Source organism: Solanum lycopersicum, chromosome 1 (assembly GCF_036512215.1).
Source record: "Solanum lycopersicum chromosome 1, SLM_r2.1".
NCBI lineage: Eukaryota > Viridiplantae > Streptophyta > Magnoliopsida > Solanales > Solanaceae > Solanum > Solanum lycopersicum.
In genome coordinates, this window is record NC_090800.1 from 78,185,021 (window position 1) to 78,205,070 (window position 20,050).

Below are 20,050 nucleotides of genomic sequence, written 5' to 3' on the forward strand. Positions count from 1 at the left end.
TTTATGTTAAAAATTACAATAACGTTTGGTAAATAATTAGAAATCTTCACATTTAATTATATTACGAGGGAATCATTGTCTTATTTTAGCTAGAATAGAAGATGAAATAACAAAAACATGAACAATATTAATACACAGATACACTCATGTACTATTTATTTCTAAATTATTAATACATCCCTAATTTCTAACCAGTTATCAGACGGTAACCCTCTATGGACCTTGATTGTGGAAAAATGAGAATGATTCTCTCAAACTTCAAGTCAGAAAAGTCTTTCATTTCTTTTTTTTTTCTTTTTCGAATGGTTCCTAACTCCTACACGGCGTCAATTCAGATTAGAAAAATCGAGACATGAGTTTAGATCAAATTCTATTGTAAAATAATGAACGTTGTGAATGCCAATAATTTTTTCTTTGTTTTTTTTTTTAAAAAAATTCTATTATTGTTATTGTATGGAGTATATTATTCAAAATATATGTTAATTATTTATTTTGTGTGGTGTTGTGGTGGTTATGTGAGTAATAAAAGTAGAGAAGGAACGTGAATCCCATGCAAAACGTTGGGAGAGTCCATAAAAGAAAAATACCCATTTTCTCTCCCATTCGTATTGCCGTTTGAGGAAGTTGGAGATCTGTGAGAATTCTCCGATCTCCCTCTTTCCTCTGGCATTCAATTTCTCAATTTTCTTCTTCTTCTCTGGTTTTTTGGTGGGAAAACCCACCTCCTGTTTTCTTTGATTTTGGGGATTTTTTTTTTTTTTGAAAATGGGTATTTCTCATCAAATAATGCCGGCATGTGATCAGCTATGTGTTTGTTGTCCGGCAATGCGGACAAGGTCCCGTCAACCTGTTAAACGTTATAAGAAGCTCATTTCTGATAGCTTTCCTCGATCTCCGGTTAGTTTTTTTTTTTTTGTTTCATTTATTTGGGTGTTTTTGATTTCCCTTCGTTTTTAGGAATTAGGAAACATATGTTGCATCCTTATATGGTATTGTATTGCTGTTTTGATTGGGTTAGGTCTAAGATTCATTTATTTACGAGTAATAAGCGTTAAAAGAACGACAGAAGTCTCACATAGGTGGTTAATGAGATAGGTGGACTGCTTGGGCAATCCTCCGAGCTTGATCCATTCATTTGATTGGTTTACCCAATGTTGGACCCCCGTGTTATGTTATGGGCGTGAAGGGGTGTTAATGTCCTACATTGGTGGAGGAGATGAGGAAACATTGGGTATATTTCAGATTGAGTTAGACCTATGATTCATTTAATTTACCGCGTGTATGAAAATAAAAAATTAGAGAATATAGTGGAAAATTGTATGAGAATCCTGTGGATTGCAATATGATCAAGAGGTTGGACTGATTACTCCCTCCACCCCCCCGCAAAACAGCTCCTGGGTGGGTGGGTGTTGCGCTTTGTCTGATGAGATGCTGTAGAATTTTGTGTTCTGAGTTTGTACATGCAGTTGAACCTTATATAAGAATCATAAAGGTAGTTGTCCAGCGATTGGAAGTGCATAGCTTCGGTGTCAGCTGCTATGTTTGAGAAACTTATAATTTCCTCAATGTATGTGGAATTATACTCCAATGACATCCTGTAGGTTGTTTTTTTGATGATTTTTATGTTAGGTGACTAGACGTCGTTGTATAGTCTATTGATTTGAGATGTTCAGCCTTTCTGGTAGTTTTAGATGATTAAAGGCTTCATTTGATAGTTCCTATGTTATTTTCTACGGAGTTAACAATCTCGTTTCAGCATGTGTTAGATCCTTATTTTCTAATTTTTATTTCTGATAATGAGTTAATTTTCTAGTTATTACTAAGATCTGGAATATTCTTATCAGGGAAGTTTAACAAATTCTCCGCTAGCATTGTAGAATGAGATTAAGCATTAATCAAAGTGAAAAGTCAAATGGTTTTACCTGTAAATATTTGGGTTTTTCTTTCTTTGAGGTTGCATATATGGGATTGCAAGAACTCCTGAAATTTATAGATAGCTATGCACTTTTATATCGTGATACTCTGAGTACTCTGGATACAAGCTCTATATATAGATACTGTGTGCAATATATCCATCCACAGATTCTTGATGTAGAAAGAGGATGAAACAATTAATGCAATCTTAAATGTGTATTTTGAGAGTATTCTTACACCTGAATTGGTAGTGGCCTCACTTAAACCACTGAGCCAAAGTTAGGAGGATTCAAAATCTATATATATACATGAAAAAAAAAAATACCTTATATATATAGGTGAGCCTCAATCATCTCACCACATCCATATTGATTAATAACACATTTGATTATGCAGTCATTGATAAATTCTGAAAATCAAATAAATTCTGTATGGCATTTGTGCTTACTCATTATCCAGTATTTGCTCCACTTTTATATATTCAAGCAAAGTATGGTGGCTATTACATAGTAAAAGATGTGAAAGTTCATTACTCATTAGTCCCCAACATGAGTTTTGAGTAATAACGCCGTCTAACAGTTGTAGTTCTGGCTTAGTTGGAATTAGATTAAATTGATGTGAATGACAAAACTTGGCCCCAGATCGGTTTGTAGAGATGAAGAGACTTTAGCATAGCTGCACAGCTAGGTTTTGATGTTGTTCGGTCTGGAGTATGAATCTTTTAGATTATAGAACATCATGGTAGCAGTGATGTATCCTTGATATTTGCATTTGAGCTTCTTGAATAACTTGAGGTAGGATAATAACCTCCTTAAAGTTTCCTATGCTTTCTTTACTCACTGGAAGCATTGGAGGTTGATTTTTTATTGTTTTGGAAGGAGTAAGTTTCTTCCAGAACTAACCTATCTTTTATTTTTGACAGGATGGAGAGCCTAATGAACGAATGATCAACAAATTGTGTGAATATGCTTCAAAAAATCCACTTCGGATACCCAAGGTTGTATTACTGAGATACTGAACAAACTTGATAAGATGGACTTATTTTTTATTTTAAATTTATGATTCATTTCTTGCTTGGCTTTCTCCTTAAAAGTATTTAAGTAGTATTCTTACAACCATGCTATATATGGATTCCCAAAAATTGTTGAGATTTTGATAGGCCTCTATGCTATACCATTGTATATTTTGCCCTATTTCAAGTTTGGGAAAAGCTGATTAACTTCAATCTATGGCCAGATTACAACTGTTCTTGAGCAAAGGTGCTACCGGGAATTAAGAAATGAGAATCTCGGGTCTGTAAAGGTAGTCATGTGTATCTACAGGAAGTTGCTTACATCCTGTAAGCAACAAATGTAAGTTCCTTGCTCTTTTTACATTGATGGAAGAAGGTTTCTGATCATGAAAAGGATAATATTGTGAATATATATGCTAATCGTTCTTTTACATTGTCTAAAGACATGATGTGAGTTATACAAGGTTCTGAGCCGCTATAGACATACATCAGAAAAGTAGTTTCTTCTCATCCCATGCTCTAATGTTTAACGAGTTTACTAGTTACTTTTTTTTTTACTTCTTTGGTATCAGAAAAGACAAAGTTAGTGTTAGGCCATTTACAATGAATTTGATGTTTTGTTGATTGTCATGGTAATAATTATATCGGAGTAGTGAAGGACAGATTTTGCATTTAGTATTTGTGATGTAGCAAAAGAAGGGAGAAAAAAGAGGATAAAGAAGTTTCGAAGTAAGTATGTTAAAAATAAAATGCCAAGGTTCTATTTATGTAGTAAGTAACCCCGAATAACATCCGTTCCTGAAATAATGAAAACTTCATCTGTAAGTAAGGGATAAAGGTAAAATCAAGGATAAAAATAAACAACCTGACAGATAATGAAAACATATAATCTAATCAACATACGCCTAATTTAGAATCTAACTAATTAAAATAATCTAGTTGAAGACTAACAACAGTTCATGTTTTTCTACTATTAGCTCTCCTAGTCTTTGTTGGAAAAAGAATCTCTCTTAATCTCTTAAACTTAATTATTTTTCTGGTGTAACAAGCCATACTACTAAGTACATCTATGATCTGAGATTAAACTCTGAAAGGTGAAGGCTTGGGCCCTGGGATACTATAAAAAAGAGATCAGGGGCTCAAATATGCCTCTTTAAGATAGGTTAAATGCCTTTTAATACTGTTTCCAACTTACAAAGCTTCAGAAAAGTCGAAGGTGATGAATGGAGAGACCAAGCCTCCCCTTTGTGGTCTCGTTTGAATGTTCTAAAAAGACGATTGGAGATCTGTCACCTTTATAGTGTTCTGAATGTCCATGGTTGTCACTCTCTCAAAAAGTTTCATCATATGAATCATAAATTTAATTCAATGATAGTTTGAAACAAATCCGAATGTATCCTCTGTTTTACATACCAGGACCAAGGTTCTGCTTGTCTGCTTGTTTCGCATGTTTCCACTCCTTAATATAACATTAAATAGCTGGATAAGTCACTACATATAAGTTTAATATGTCAATACGATATAGGTTCTACCGTCTAACTCCAATTGCTTTATATTCTTCTTTTCATGTTTAACTTTATAGATTGAAAGATGAATGGAGATCCACTTCTGTCTTCCTAAATAGTACTCCTTCCGTTTCAATTTGTTTGTCTTACTTTGAATTGACACATAATCTTTGAATTTTGTGGTCTTAAACTAAAAATATATAGAACGTACCAAAATGCCCTTTAATCTTGGGGTCTTAAACATGCCATGTTAAAAGTTAGAACTAAGAGTTGCCAAAAAGGGGACGAGGCATTCCTTGCGAAACAGACTTAAAAGAGTAAGACAAAAAAATTGAAAAATGGAGTTATAGATTTAGCCATCATCCTACATCCATGACTGTCACGACTCACAACTCATAACTCAAAAATGGAGGGCTTTTACGATTACCTAGTGGAAATGTCCTTCTCCAAGCGACCCTTAAGTTGCCAATCTTCAGGGAGAAGAACCTCCATTTCCTTGAGCATGTAGTCCTAAATTAGCAAATCTTCATGTTCTGTGACCTTCATTTGCCAGAAGAGCACTTCTTGTGCTGTTGCACTTCAAGTAGTTTCTGTAGTGAGCTAATCGAGGTTTGGCTGTGGGCATGTGGTTGAAACACCATTTGTGCAGTCATATTTTACAAAGGAAATTTTCTGAAGCCCAATTCAACTGTTGTTTTTGCGCTTTCTCTCCAGACATGCTACTGCATAGCACAAAGGAAAATTGTTTGGCACCCAATTGAACTGTTGTGCTTTCTCTCCAGATTTGCAACCATGATGCACAAAACAATTTGGTTCTTCTCTTGATTGATTCCCAGATCCAAGTTCTGAGTTTCAAACTAGTTGAAACTTCTTTTGCCCTCCAAACTCCTCCAAGTCCTTTTTGAAGCCCCAATCCCATGAGCAAACAACGCATTTGGAAATGCCTCAACTATGTTACAAGCATCCATATCATGAACTCAAACACCTATACACACATGCACAGTTTACTAGAAGGCCCATGGTGTTTCGCTTTTCCACTTTTGTCCATCCTAAAAAGTTATGAGTTAGCTATCACCTCACATCTAGCCCCACTTGTTTCACATTCACATATTTCTTCAATTTTAATTGAACAAATCTATAGTTTCTACCTTGGATATAGAAGTCAAACCAATTATCTCACTCTGAATGCGCTTTGTTAAATATCTTACCTTATTTTGAATGATGACGGTGTTCGGGCAAATTTGCATGCTCCTTAATTAATTTCATAGAGTACCTGCTACCTCCCACTAACACAGGTACCAAATAACCAAATAACTCTGTCCAAAAAGGCTTGGAGAGATGGGAAAATTTTTCCTGGATTTTGCCTCCGCTGAGAAACCTCATGGTTCTCAACCCACTTCATTGACCACTAGGTCAAATCCATACCCTTGAGCTCAAATATTTTACTTTTTTTAAGTACTCGTAAGTCATGTCATATTATGAGACAACAGAATATATCTTGAAATCACAAGCATGTCTCAACATGGCTTACTTGCATGCTTGGCAGTTTTTCTGCATAGAGGTGTCACATGATGATTTGGCTACTGCAAGCTCAGCTCCAATATACTAAAAATCAAACTGAGGCAAAGCGCTTATTTTAGGTGCCATAGTTTACTCTCTAGATTCTTCAACATACCAAGTCTCCTACCCATGGAAGCCATTATATGGGTATTAAAGGAAAAAAACATTGGGCACAAAGCTGATGGATGGCATGAACTCTTGGGAGAATATTATGAAGTGGAAGCTTTTGACTTACTGAGGTTAAGTGAGTGTAACGAGGCTCAAATGAAAAAATAATAATTTTCCCCTCATCTACTAGTGTGGGAAAAGAAGCACTGATTCTTCTTCTACTTAGGATATTTATAGAAGTCAGGGAAATGAGGATCATCGTGTACAAAATTTCAAAAGTTTACCCCTTTCCAGAGATATGCACGGTTCCATGATATAAATGTTTCTATCACTTGTTTTCCTTCAGTTTTTAACCAACTGGAGATCATTGATTTGTTTCTGAACCATGGAGTTTGTTGATTTTCTTACTGTTTTTCGTACAATGAGTCCTGTAGACCTGAACTAGTACAAATGCACTGCAGGCCACTGTTTGCAGGCAGCTTTCTCAGTATAATACACATTTTGCTGGATCAGATGAGGCATGATGAAATGCGCACAGTTGGATGCCAAGCTCTTTTTGACTTCATAATTAACCAGGTTAATAGCTTCTTTCTTTGGCTTTACCCTATATTGGTGATAGTTATCTTTAAGATAACACAAGTTCTCCTTAACAATTAAAGCTTATTTTTGAATTTGACTGTGCATTATGCAGAGGGACTCTACATATATGTTTAACTTTGAAGGCCTGATTCCTAAAATCTGTCTTCTTGCTCAAGAGATGGGTGAGGACGAAAGGGTGATTAAAATGCGCTGTGCTGGTCTTCAAGCTCTGTCCGCCATGGTAAACTACCAGATAAACTTCTTGTTATTTTCTTTTTTGACATTGGTAAGTTTGTATTCTTCAGCATTAAGAATATGAAGACCACCACCAAAAGTTAATTACAGACTCCCTACAGATCTATAGCCTGTTAAGTATCTTCTAGACATAGCTGTTTACAAAAAGTAAAAGATACAATACAATTCCATTTGACTATATTAATGGAATTGGACCTTTTTTCCTGATGCTCTTTCTGAGGTGTAAACTTTGTTTGATTAGCTTGAGTTTGTGGAGGTACAGTCATGAATGGCGACTGGATATTTTGTCAGAGACATCATCCATTTAGTTGGATGTTCCAACAACTTTACAAACAGATATTCTAGTAAAGTTGTATAGCAGCCTAGTCTTTTGTTTCTACATTAGCATGTGCTAGGACAATGGCTTAGATCTTTCAAGACTATAGCTTTTTCATCATTCCACGCATTCATTGTATAATTGTGGCTTAGATCTTTGAAGACTAAAGATTTTTCATCATTCCACACATTCATTGTATAATTGTGCCCCAATTTCTAAGTGGTGTCTTATTGAAGCACATATTCATCATTCAATATGAGAACTGCAGAGATATGTCTAACTTGAAGAAAATTGCCTTTTAGGGATTTGTAGAGAAGTCTTTGAATTAGTTCCTGCACCTGCACCATTGAATTTTAGAACTGGCTACTCTGTGTCAAAAATTGTAACGCAACACTTTGAAGGTTTTTTTTCAGATTTTCTTTTCTTTGATATGCTATATTTGAGCAAAGGGTCTATCGGAACAATCTCTCTGTCTCCACAAGGTGGGTTAAGGTCTACGTATACATCACCCTCTGACCGTTTACGTCATGTGTTTATAATATGTGAAACTACATACTTTTGGAGAATTCATTGCTTCTAACTATAATGAAGTTTGTGCTTAGCACTTCGCTGTGAATTGCTCATCTACTGCTTCCTTTGCTGATTATAAATATGTGCTTTGATAAGGAAGTTGCTTATGAGTTCTTTCATGGTGAGTTTCACTTTAATGTGTGGTTTCTCTGATTAGTGATGTGGTTTTCACAGTAAATGAATCCCTAAATTTCGAAGCATGTAAGAATGATGTAGCTATTGGAAATAATGAGGAGTGTAATCTCACAAGCATGCTGAAACTTTGAAGTTCCCTAGTTCAAATCTAAGTAAAGAGAGTGATTTTTGAAATTGAACTAATTTGTAACTAAGATTTAAAATTACTAAAACTAAACTTAAATTGTGTGTTTGGGATAATGGAAAATATTTTCTGGATAAGTCACTTCGAGTGTTTGGTTGTCAAAAAATCTTTTTTCTAGGAAAACATTTTCCGCAAAAAAGGGATTGGGTCGTCGTCAGCCTAACCAATTCAACATCTCTGTTATTGTAATAGAAGAGTTGGTATGGAAAAACTTATGGAATAGAGTTTGAAGGACTTGGTGTCAAATGGATTGATGATCTTGGAATCATTTGGCTGGTTAGAAGAAAAAACTTGCATCTGCATCTCACTTGATAGATAATCTAATAATAATACAGAAAACTGTTTTAACCCAAAATAAATTCAACTAATATATGTAGTTCCTCCATTAATTAATTCTTCACAACTATCAACTAATAATAGCTAATTCTATGGACTACAAATATTACTTATTGATCAACCATTTGAACAAGTTACAGTAAACAAAAAAGATCCAAAAGAAAATAGCTTTTGGTCAAGGAGGTATAGGAATCTGGAAACTGAGTAAGGTTGTCACTGCACAGCAATGTGAAGAACTAAAAAGCTGCTCCTGCAACAAAGAACTGAGAAGAGGCCTAGGACTCTTGGAGCTTGAGATATGAAATGTGGAGAAAATTACATTATCCGGTAAATGTTTAAAACTGAATAGTGTCAATGGCAGTGAAGCTTTTTCTTTCCTCCATTTCGGCAAAGAATTCTACAATAATAGCTCGTTGTCTAGGAGTGGACTCTCATACCCTAGAAAGGGTGTAGGAGCTCTCTGGGAGCAGAGGGGGAAAGAGACAAAGGGTGGAAGTACTCCCCCCAGATTGAGTTGTAACCCTTGGTGGTGCCATTTGTCTGCCCCCTCTGTCTTCAGGCCTTATTCATTTGGATGACTGCGTTGCTTTAGCAGATAAGGCAACATACATGGTTTGTTTGTGATGGTAGATTAATGATGCATTTTCTAGGAACATGTAGGAAGGTTGTTTGGCATGTAATGCGAGTTTTTTTCCATGAACATGTTGGGAATACCATTTTGCATGTTTGCTAAAGCAGTTGTTTTTCAGTCTGAATGTATTGGACATTTTGCTATCAATCACTGTGGGCCAGATGGGTAGAATCTAGAAAATGTGTTATGCTGGCAGTGGTGTTTTATGTTTGGCTAGAATATAACGAAGGACTTCTAATATCAGTGCAATTCGTAGAAATCCTGTAAAAAAGACTATATAATGTAAGGCTTTTGCTTTAATATCACGTTACCTTGACTGATCAACATCCAAATTGCAATATTTGCTTTCCATCTTCAGTTTCTTTTGATCTGGAGGAATCTTGTCTTTTGCTATTCTCTCCAAACCTTATTTTCTTGTAAATGGAAGGTCCTGTTTACTGATTCTGGAAGTCGGAAAGAAACAACAACTACATGCAGCTCCATTGGTTGGTCCGTGTGAGGATTTTGATATTATTGACTTTTGATGTTTGTCTTTCCACTTACTTTGTCAGTTCCTTTAGCTTTATCTCTGGATTATTTTGGTGAAGTTTGAGTTCATTTATAATGGATAGTCTGAGCAATTCTGTTTCTTTTGTCAACTTTTAATGTACAGATATGGTTTATGGGTGAATTTTGTCACATGCCAGCGGAATTCGATAGCGTAAGTTATTGCAAACTTTTTTTATGCTTCTCTGGTTAATCAGTTGTTGATACAATTAGTACTTTTTCCCAATTTCAGAACTATTTTGTTATTTAGGCCAAATCTCTTCATCTTCCACAGATATTTTTGGTTGCACCTAGTTCAAATTCCACCTTGCATGTCTATTACTATTCATTTAAAGTGGTTCACATTTTATTGTCATGAAAGGCCTTATATTTTATGCATCACAATTTTATCTAATTTGCTTATACTATATGTGAAGAAAAGAGAGAAAAATATGCTGAGAGTGAATTCTTTGATTACTCTCTCAAGTTAGTGCAGATTAAATGGTGTTTACAAGAAATTTCAGGCTGATAATCTTGCTAGATTACACAACTATTACAATTAGGGATTCTGTTCATGTTAACAAATTCTTAATGATCTTCTCCAAGGTGGAGTGTACATATTGTGCTCCTAACTCATAGCAAATAAAAAATTGATCCTCAATTTTCAAATGATTTTATAAGAATATCTCTAAATGCTCCATTTGAATTTACATAGTGGTTAGTGGTATTTTGTCCAATTAAGTGCCAATCTGTTTCAATGTGCCTTATTTTTCTAGTGAAACAAGAAGCCTATTTATGAGTAAAAAAGAATGTGCATATAACAGTTGCTTAATTCAGGATTACTAATGCTTGTTTAAATTCTAACAGTTGCATACTAACACTTGCATTTTCTTTGGGAAGTATTGGGAAGTCCTGTCTGGTTATTAAGATTATTTGGTTTAATGTCATTTATCTTACCAGGTGACGGCTGCAGTATTGGAGAATTGTGAAGGCCCTAAAGAGAAGCTGGATCTTAATAATGATCAAGATAAACAGACTAATGGAGTCCAACCAGTTTCTTCCGGTGGAAACCAGATGCCGTCATCCGCTAATGAATTGACAAGGGCTACTTCTTGGAGGAATATAGTGACAGACAGAGGCCTTAACGTGACTGCGTAATTCCTCTTTCCATGGTGTATATATTTGTTAATTATTTTTATTTCTGTAGATCATCTCACCTCCAATTACATTTCTCTTATGAACAGGGAAGATTCAAGAAACCCCATGTTTTGGTCAAAGGTGTGCTTACATAACATGGCGAAGTTAGCGAAGGAGGCTACAACTGTACGGCGTGTTCTGGAGTCCTTGTTCCGTTATTTCGATAATGCTGATCTTTGGTCGCCTGAACATGGAGTTGCCCTTGGTGTTTTGCTTGACATGCAATATATTATGGAAAACTCTGGTATTTGATCTTTCTTTAATCTCAGTGATTACCCTTTTTATCTTTTGAATCTTGGGGTTAAGCAGCATATTTGTCACCTTGACGCCTTGGACTCACTCTGTGCTTTTCCGTGATTGCAGGGCAGAACATACATTTCTTGCTGTCTACTTTGATCAAGCACCTTGATCATAAAAATGTCCTTAAAAATCCAAATATGCAGATAGAAATTGTTGAAGTAGCCAGCTCCCTTGCTAAGGCAACAAAGGCTCAGTCGTCTGTGACGATAGTTGGTGCGTTTAGTGATATGATGAGACACCTCCGCAAGAGCATACTCTGTTCCCTTGATGATTCAGAACTTGGGGAAGAAGTTATTCAATGGAACAGAAAGTTATACACAGCTGTTGATGAATGCCTTGTACAACTGTCCCTGAAGGTAAATTTCATGCTTTATCCATAAGTCTAGTTTTTTAAAAATTTCCACTTTTCAAGGTCACCAAAAATATGCACTATGCCATATTTACCTTTTTTCTAAATGAGGTTATCAGTTTTGAGAAATTTTGTTTCGTGAGATCCTCAGAAGCATCATCCTAGATGAGACAACATCGCCTGACAAGAAGAGAGGAAAGCTTAATATACTGCCTACTTTTACGTGGCTGAGTGTAAATGATGTAAATTGTGATCCCTCTGATAAACAGGTAGGAGATGCTGGTCCTATTCTTGATGTGATGGCAGTGATGCTGGAAAGCATATCAAATGTAACAGTTATGGTGAGGAATACAATGGCTGCAGTTTATCGAACTGCTCAGATTATTGCATCCTTACCAAATCATTCATATAAAAACAAGGCAAGGAGGACTCTATTCTTGTCATCTTTATTTTCTCTTGGTGATGCTTTCAACTGGTTAATTGTCAACATCCTTTTTCTCATTTTTTCGTCTATACCTTTCAGGCTTTCCCTGAAGCATTATTCCATCAAATTCTTTTAGCTATGGTCTCGCCAGACCATGAAACAAGGCTTGTGGCACATCGTGTCTTTTCTGTTGTACTTGTCCCATCTTCAGTTTGCCCCCGTCCTAAATCTGTCCAATCACGGTCAACAAAGGCTACTGGTATTCAGAGGACCCTATCTAGAACCGTTTCAGTGTTTTCTTCTTCAGCTGCACTTTTTGATAAATTGAAGAAAGAACAAACTCCCGCTCAAGACAATATGGCTGGAAAGGAAAAAACATTCAATGCTAAATCATTGGTGAAAAACCAATCCATGCTGAAAAGATTAACATCAAGCTATAGTCGAGCTTATACTGTGAAAAGGAATTCATTACCTGGAACTGATGAAGGAAAAGAGAATGGTAACACAGAAGAGGAGCAGGTATGTGTTTGTGCTGAAGATATATAATATTGTTGTCTTTCTAAAAGCAATAACAAAAAAATAGTGCATTTCAATTCAACATTTTACCTTCGGTTGAAAAAACAGATTTGCTTTCTTGGCTGCCCCTTACCAAATTTCATTTCATTTCAGGATGGAATTTTTCTCAAGCTGAAAATTCGACAGATTAGCCTCTTGCTGTCTTCACTGTGGGTGCAGGCAATCTCCACTACAAATACTCCAGAGAATTATGAAGCAATTGCTCATACTTACAGCTTGGTGGTGTTATTTTCACAAACAAAGGTGGTGATGTTTTTCTTGCTAGTAAATATTAATCTGCATCACTAATATATTTTCCAACCTCCATTTATTTTGCTTCTTTATCTTTTCTATTTCTTTCTTTAAACTTAGTGGAACTTGAGCGTAGAGGTGCTTATGTATCTATATGCTTCGTATTACTGAGTGCAAGTTCTTTCACCCCCTTATGCTGATTTCTAGAGGTGCTTAGTTTGTACTTTTTACTCTAGATACTATTGAATCTATGATCTTGAGTGTTGCCTAGATATACAACTTTTTAGGAGTAAGAAATTAGTCCACATTGTGTAGTGGCAAATATTTAACGTATATTACAGATAAATAGGGCCAGCATTTTGAGTAGGTATCTGACTGAAGATTTGGTGGAAACTTCTGTTGCCAAACCATTTTTTGGTGGTTGATGTGTGTGCGCGTGGGTGGGGATAATTGAGGATGTCGTGTCTAGAAGCTTCTAACTTCTGGGGAATAAATGAATTTCAAACTTTAAGAGCGAAGTTTGGAGCCCTCTTTGCTTCTTATATGGTGGCCATCGTGCAGAGCTAATTTTTCTTACTGTTGAGGATATGTTTCTTTTTTGTGATAATGTTGTTATATGACGTTTGTGTGATGAGATAGATTGCAAAAACAAGACCGGTATGATGAAATTAGTACGAATGGATTTCTAGAAAATAAACACAAATTATAGGATTTCAAAATCGAAGACCAGGGGTGGGTGGGGTGGAAAGCAAAGATATTGGAAGTGTAATATTAAATAATTTGAGGTGGACAAATAAAGCCTATAATTATCTTTCTTCTTTTGAAAAGCTGGACTAACACTAATGTGATTGTGGAATTTTCAGTAGCAGCTGGATCTAGTCTTCAAATGTTACAGATTGAAACAAATTCATTTAGAATATTTGCATTAGTCCAGAACCTTCTGTTACAAAAATCTTGTGGGGTGTGCATGCAGGGTGTTGCAACCAACAACATAAAAATATATGGGTACTATTAGATAAGGGTATATGTTATTGGACATTTCTCTTGTTTTCAGTCAATTTCATTTTCTTTTTCATTTTCTTAAGTTTTACTTGTTCCCCCAGATGCTGACTATGTATCAGAAAGAAAAACTCTTGAATTTGCTTAGTAACATTTGTAATAGTTGACTAGGCTATTGCTGATGACTTGCTTGTATCTCATCTTCCAGAAATCCAGCCATGAGGCTCTTATTCGAAGTTTCCAGCTAGCATTTTCTTTGAGGAACATTTCTATAGCAGGGAAAGGTATAACACAGTGGTCTGAATCTGAATTTGGAACGTTCTTTATGTTCCTTTATCCTTAATAAAAGAGCACGATTAGTTGTTTTACAACTGCCTGCATTTGATCTGATATACAGCTTATTGGTGCTGTATTATTTGATCAAACCAGTGATAAGTTATTCCCTAGTAACACACCGACATTGCCTTTTGTCATCTTTATTGTGTTTGCAGGATCTCTACCGTCATCGCGCCGCAGGTCACTCTTTATGTTGGCAACATCCATGATTATTTTCCTATCTAAAGCGTACAGCTTCATCCCTGTCGTTGCTTGTGCTAAAGCTGCATTAACGGATAAAACAGTAAGGACTTGCATCGGTCATGTTTTGTTCAATGTGCTCATTTGTAGATATTGTAAACAATGCTTTTTCTACGATGTTCTCTAGTCTAATTCGATGTGTAATGCCTTCAACAGGTTGATCCTTTTCTTCAGCTGGTAGATGACTGTAAACTAGAAGCTGTAACTGGTAAAACAGAGCATGCAGTCAAAGTTTATGGATCAAAAGAGGACGACGAGGATGCCTTGAAATCACTTTCAGCAATACAACTATCTAGTAACCAAACTACAGAATACTTTGCTTCAATAATAGTCGAGAGCTTGAGGAATTCTTATAAAGTAAACATTGTATATGTTCTCATTTTGTGATTCAATGATAACTTAGTCAGTCAATATTGAATGCATTTTGATATTTGACCTATGTGCAGAATAAGACTGCTGCTATAAAGGATCAGTTGCTTAAAGATTTTCTTCCTGATGATGTTTGTCCTTTGGGAGCTCAGCTAGTCTCAGAAACATCAGGAAAGATCTACGGATTCGGTTCAGTTGATGACAATAGTCCGGACGAGGTAGTTGGAGCTGCTTCTAAGTCTCTGTATCTTTCTCTCATATACTACCTTGGAGCTGCTTCTAAGTCTTTGTATCTCTCTCTTATATCCTGGTTTTCTATTATCAGGTTGGGGACTTGACTATGCCCATCTTAGAGGATGGTTTAACTACTGAGAATCAGAATTTATCCGACTCACATCTTACTCTGCAAATTCCAGACCTTATAACTGTCACTCAGTTCCTAGATTCGGTACGTTTCTGCTTGCATACCTTCTACTTCTTGTCATGCGCAGAGTAACTGCAGAATTAGATAAGGAAGAGTTTGTCTGTCATAATTCTTACTAAGAGCTCTGGAAGATGTCCCGAAACTTCTTGTTCTTTTATATTAAGAAAAAATAGACTCCTTTTTTCTCCTTATTCATTCTCAAGAAGGTTGTACAGGGGAAGTGAAGGTTCACCAGAATAAAATAATAAGCCACCAAAAAAGAAAAGGGTTTTGGGCTTTCTTCTGGTCAGTTTTGTGGAAAAAAAAGGGGGCCTGAAAGTTTAGGCTTCATGACCTCTTGAATGGGGAATTACAGATTTTTAATGGTCATTCCAATGCCAAAATTCCATTCTGGTGGTGATATTACTAGAATGGCAAAGGTTGTTTTTGCCAATTCTTTCTCAGATATAGTTTTGAATTTCATCAATGATTTCAATGAAAACCGTGATAGCTTTTTTTAGTTTTTTTTCTGCGCCCCTATAAATAATTGAGAGGGTTCATAAGAAATAGGGGTGGTTGCTCAACAGAGTGGGAGCCCTATGGACATGGTTATAAGTTATTTTTCCATTGCGTAATAGTAGTAATTCTGACCTTTGGGATAATATCATGTAGGCAAGTCTCTTCCCCTACACATGGTTAACATTCTATAATCATTTACTGAAACTTATGCAGGTATCTGATACAACAATTCAAGGAGGAAGGCTCTCTGTCTCAACTTCTGATATGACTTTCAAGGACATGGCAGGCCATTGTGAGGCCCTTCAAGCAGGAAAGCAGCAAAAAATGTCACATCTAATGATTGCCCAAGCGCCTCAAGAAAATTCTTTTGACTTTTTCCTGTCAAATCTGAAGCCTGCAAACAACTGTGATAATATAATATCTCCAGTAAGTATAAAATAATTGTGTTTGTCTTATAGTTTTGACATCCATCATTTCCATAACAAGACTGGAAGATGTAGTTTTTAAACCCGTTATATTATGTAGCATCACAAGGGAGGGAATAGCATTTACCCATATTCTTTAGGTTGGTAGACTTCAAAGTGGCATTGTGAAAGGCTACTAAGAAGCAACTTACATGCAATAGTATCTAAGAAGCAGCTTCACGTGGTAGTGCTAGTTTATGGCCGCTTCTCTATAGTACCAGTTGTTGCTTCACTGAATTTGCTTAGACTTTAATACGTTCAGTCTTCCTTGTTAGTGTACATATTCATTAATTTCCCTAGTTTTTCAGCTCTGAAGCTCATGTATGTTGCAGGTTGAACCTTCACATGTGAAGCATCCCTCTGAGTCCAATCTGTCAAATCCCTTTATCACTACTATCCCTCCAATGCCATGTGCAGCTGAATCCAACTTCTTTGCACTACCTGCTTCAAGTCCATATGACAACTTTTTGAAGGCAGCTGGAAGTTAAAAAAGAAGTTTTGAAGAGGTTGAGAGGGGTAGCAAAAGCTTGAAGAATCTCTCCTTTTTATCTAAATTTTGCATCATTCTGCTGCCAATAATTTTCTGATTGTAAACAATTTTGAGATCTTCTTATTGACGTACATGAACGTATTCTGATATCTTTCTTACATCCTTCTTCCTATCCATTTGAATCTGAGGGAAGGTGGCTACTAAGTCGACGGAACATTCGAAATGAGGAATTTTGTATAGAGCTTTTTCAAAAGAATACAAGATATTATAGAGATAGAGGATTATGAAACTTCTATTTTTTTTTTAACCTTAGGTTTGCAAATATCAATTCTATGTAAAATGTACATATGTTCTATTATGACTATCATATATAATTCATAAATGAAAGCACTAATTTTTCTTCCCTATTTTTAGTTCTTTGGGTAAAGCTTTCCTCCTCTTTTTTTTTTTTTTTTTTTTTATATAGAGTATTTGAGCCTATTCTCTTTAATTTCCTTATTTAATAAGTTTTTAATATTTTGGTGGGGATAAAGAAATTATTTTTTCGAATATAAATGTTTTGTTGGTTTATCACAATAGCGGCGGCAAGACACCGCAGCAAGCGGGCGCAACCACCGGTTTCTCAGAGAACACCACGTGTACATCCACCGTTTATATATGTGTATGTATATATGCTTCTGTTTCACTTTGTGTAAATTAATAAGATTTGATTCATTAAATGGAAGGCTCTGATTTTGTTAGAGCTAAGGTAAGGGATTAATGTCAAATATTGTATTTATTTACCAAAATAATAAGTTTTATTCATCAAATAATAAGAGTAAATATTTCTGAATATTTTTCAATATTTTTATAATTAAAAAGAGATATTTAAAGTGGTTGATTTGTTTATGTATGTCATGTACTTTTGAGGTCATTGGAAGAGTTGAAAGTGCCTAGTATGGATATTTTGTTGTGTATTGGGTTGTTCAATTAGAACTGAACATATGTGTCACACTTGTATGTATATTTGTGCTTAGCTAAGATTTGAATTTTATGGATTCGATATTCTAGAATAGAGATGTTAGGCGTTAGTTATCAGATTTGAATTCATCTCTTCTTTGCAGAGGGGAAAATCAGGTGATTCAGGCATAGTTAAAATAAAGGTATATCACTTTTCTTTTGCTTTTGTAGTTCATTTTCAGTTTGTATTATCATGGGTGTGTTATTTTTTTTAATAGAACTATTAAAAGGTGAAAGATCAAATCTTGCATCAGCTAGGTTGTAGTTGTACTATCTTTTGTTTAGCCGTTCAATACTATTTTGTTTTTATTTGCAGAGGACGTCAACGCCGGATGATGTAGCCTCCGTTTTGTTGAAGGTTAGGAATTTGTTGTTCTTTTCTGTATTTCTCTTTACTTTCAGTTGTTTGTTTGCTTTTCACTTAGTGTACATCAAGGTATTTTATGGTTAAAATTGTTCGTCTCTACTTGTTAGGATGGGGAAGTATGAAAATGTAATTGGTCGTCTTTACTTGTTAGGATGGGGAAGTGTGAAAATGTAGTTTCGTGGTGAGTAAGATTCAGTGACCATACGTGAAATTTAACCCCTATATTCCCAGTTGGTGATCAACTGACCTTTTTGAGTCCACAATGTTAGTCTAAATAAAGGCATGTACGTCGATGTCCTTGGTTGCGCCGACTTCAAATATCACTTGCTTTTTTGGTTTTTAGGTTGTTAGCTTTGTTTGTATTTCCTGATGAAGAAATGTGCTTTTTTTGTAAGCAATTGTAATGTTGATAACTCAGTTTCTAATTTTGTGATTCTCTTTCCAGGAGAGAGAGGGGCATGGTGCGGATAAAGAAACTGACAGTACCAAAAAACGTGACAAGGATGATGTAGAGAACAAAGACTATGATGATGATGACGATGATGGAGACGAAGATGAAGATGGTGGAGATGTAGAAGTCAGTGATGCAGAGAAGAAGCAGCAGAGACGTGTCAGCCACGGGTTTCATTTAGTTGAAGGCAAGATGAAACATGGGATGGAAGATTATCTGGTGGCGGAAAACAGAAAAATGGATGGACATGATCTTGGGCTCTATGCAATATTTGACGGTCATTCAGGACGTAAGGTTGCAGAATATTTGCAAAGCCATCTTTTCGAAAATATACTGAGTGAGGTATGTTGAATTGTGTGACCACCACCTTGTCTAAATGTTTTGGAAAGTATATACTTGAATTAGTTTCAATGATTTTACTGTAACTCAACGAGCTAGTGGAGTTGTAATCGTCTTTATTCCGAACAGCCTGATTTTTGGAGGAAGCCTGTGACTGCCTTTAAGAAGGCATATAAAAGTACAAATAACTACATTCTGGAGAATGTAGTCGGTGCACGAGGTGGCTCAACAGCGGTAACAGCTATGTTGATTGATCAGAAATATCTGATTGTGGCCAATGTAGGCGATTCACGTGCAGTACTCATTCGAAAAGGGAAGGTCAAACAAATAACAATTGACCATGAACCGCAAAAGAAGGAAGAAAAAGAGGTAGTCGAAAGCAAAGGAGGTTTTGTTATTAAGATGCCAGGTATGCACTTCCACTCATTTCTAATATGATTGTCGCGTCAATTGCACTTCATTGCGGAACTGTCATGGATGTCAAAGTCGTAAACTTGAGATACATACCACTTTGATTTATATGAACTGAGGAAATAGAGTTCAGTTCTAAGCTCCTTTATGGAGTAGGTTAAAGAATAGATTAGAAGATAAAAAGTCAGCACAGAATAGAGAAATTCCTCAGTGAAATTAGTCGACGTGCGCTTAAGCTTAGCCCAGATGGACAGACCCTGTGGTTATTTAAAAAAGAAGGTTCTCTATCTCAGCTAGCAAGTATAGAAGATCATTATGTGTATAATGATATTCATTTGTACTTGGAAACATGTTTAAAATGCAGGGAATGTCCCGCGGGTGGATGGGCAACTAGCCATGACAAGGGCATTTGGAGACGCAAAAGTGAAAGACCATATCACTGTGGAACCTAGTGTGACGATTGAGAAGATAGACAATGACACCAATTGCATAATCTTGGCAAGTTATGGCTTGTGGAAGGTATAATTTACAGAGCAACAACTTGTAAAAATAATAGTAGTAATTCTACATCATGATGAATCTAATAAAAACTATGATCGTGAATCGTATTTTGATACATTTATAATTTAGGTGATGTCGAACGAGGAAGTGGCAAAATGCATAAGAGGGATAGAAGATGGAAAGAAAGTAGCAGAGGAGTTGATCAATGAAGCACTTGCAAAGAAGAGCCGCGATGATATTTCTTGCGTTGTGGTCATGTTTCACTCATAGTTCATTCAGATATATTATATATTATATTGAGAAGTCGTCGTCTTAATGTAGATAATATATATTAATTCAAGTATTTATCGTTATTTAGATTATTGATTTTTTGTAATTTGAGAATGAATTTATTTTATTTAAATGTTTTGCCTTTGCCTTTGTTAAAATTAAATTAAAAGAAATGAATTAAAATA

At 35.7% G+C, this 20,050-nt stretch overlaps 2 protein-coding genes across 3 annotated transcripts; both read left to right on the forward strand.

Annotated features, from left to right (window-relative positions):
* The first annotated feature begins 495 nt into the window (after nt 1-495).
* On the forward strand, nt 496-16,934 carry LOC101249679 (protein SEMI-ROLLED LEAF 2-like). 2 transcript variants are annotated; one of them, XM_069286708.1, is made up of 20 exons: nt 553-897; nt 2,837-2,911; nt 3,151-3,266; nt 6,561-6,675; nt 6,791-6,919; nt 9,533-9,651; nt 9,758-9,805; nt 10,591-10,784; nt 10,875-11,071; nt 11,191-11,483; nt 11,746-11,895; nt 12,000-12,419; nt 12,570-12,719; nt 13,915-13,990; nt 14,198-14,325; nt 14,439-14,639; nt 14,729-14,869; nt 14,977-15,099; nt 15,787-15,999; nt 16,370-16,934. In XM_069286708.1, the coding sequence occupies exons 6-20, from the start codon at nt 9,577-9,579 to the stop codon at nt 16,523-16,525; spliced, it is 2,565 nt and encodes an 854-aa protein (XP_069142809.1). In that variant the 5' UTR covers nt 553-897; nt 2,837-2,911; nt 3,151-3,266; nt 6,561-6,675; nt 6,791-6,919; nt 9,533-9,576; the 3' UTR covers nt 16,526-16,934. The 2 variants fall into 2 exon arrangements, with proteins under 2 accessions (XP_004229640.1, XP_069142809.1); XM_004229592.4 differs by lacking the exon at nt 9,533-9,651 and having other exon boundaries at nt 496-897.
* Nucleotides 16,935-17,143: 209 nt separating this feature from the next.
* On the forward strand, nt 17,144-19,952 carry LOC101265781 (probable protein phosphatase 2C 58). The gene is made up of 7 exons (XM_004231074.5): nt 17,144-17,275; nt 17,631-17,669; nt 17,843-17,884; nt 18,339-18,686; nt 18,813-19,092; nt 19,459-19,613; nt 19,725-19,952. The coding sequence occupies exons 1-7, from the start codon at nt 17,246-17,248 to the stop codon at nt 19,863-19,865; spliced, it is 1,035 nt and encodes a 344-aa protein (XP_004231122.1). The 5' UTR covers nt 17,144-17,245; the 3' UTR covers nt 19,866-19,952.
* Nucleotides 19,953-20,050: the final 98 nt, after the last annotated feature.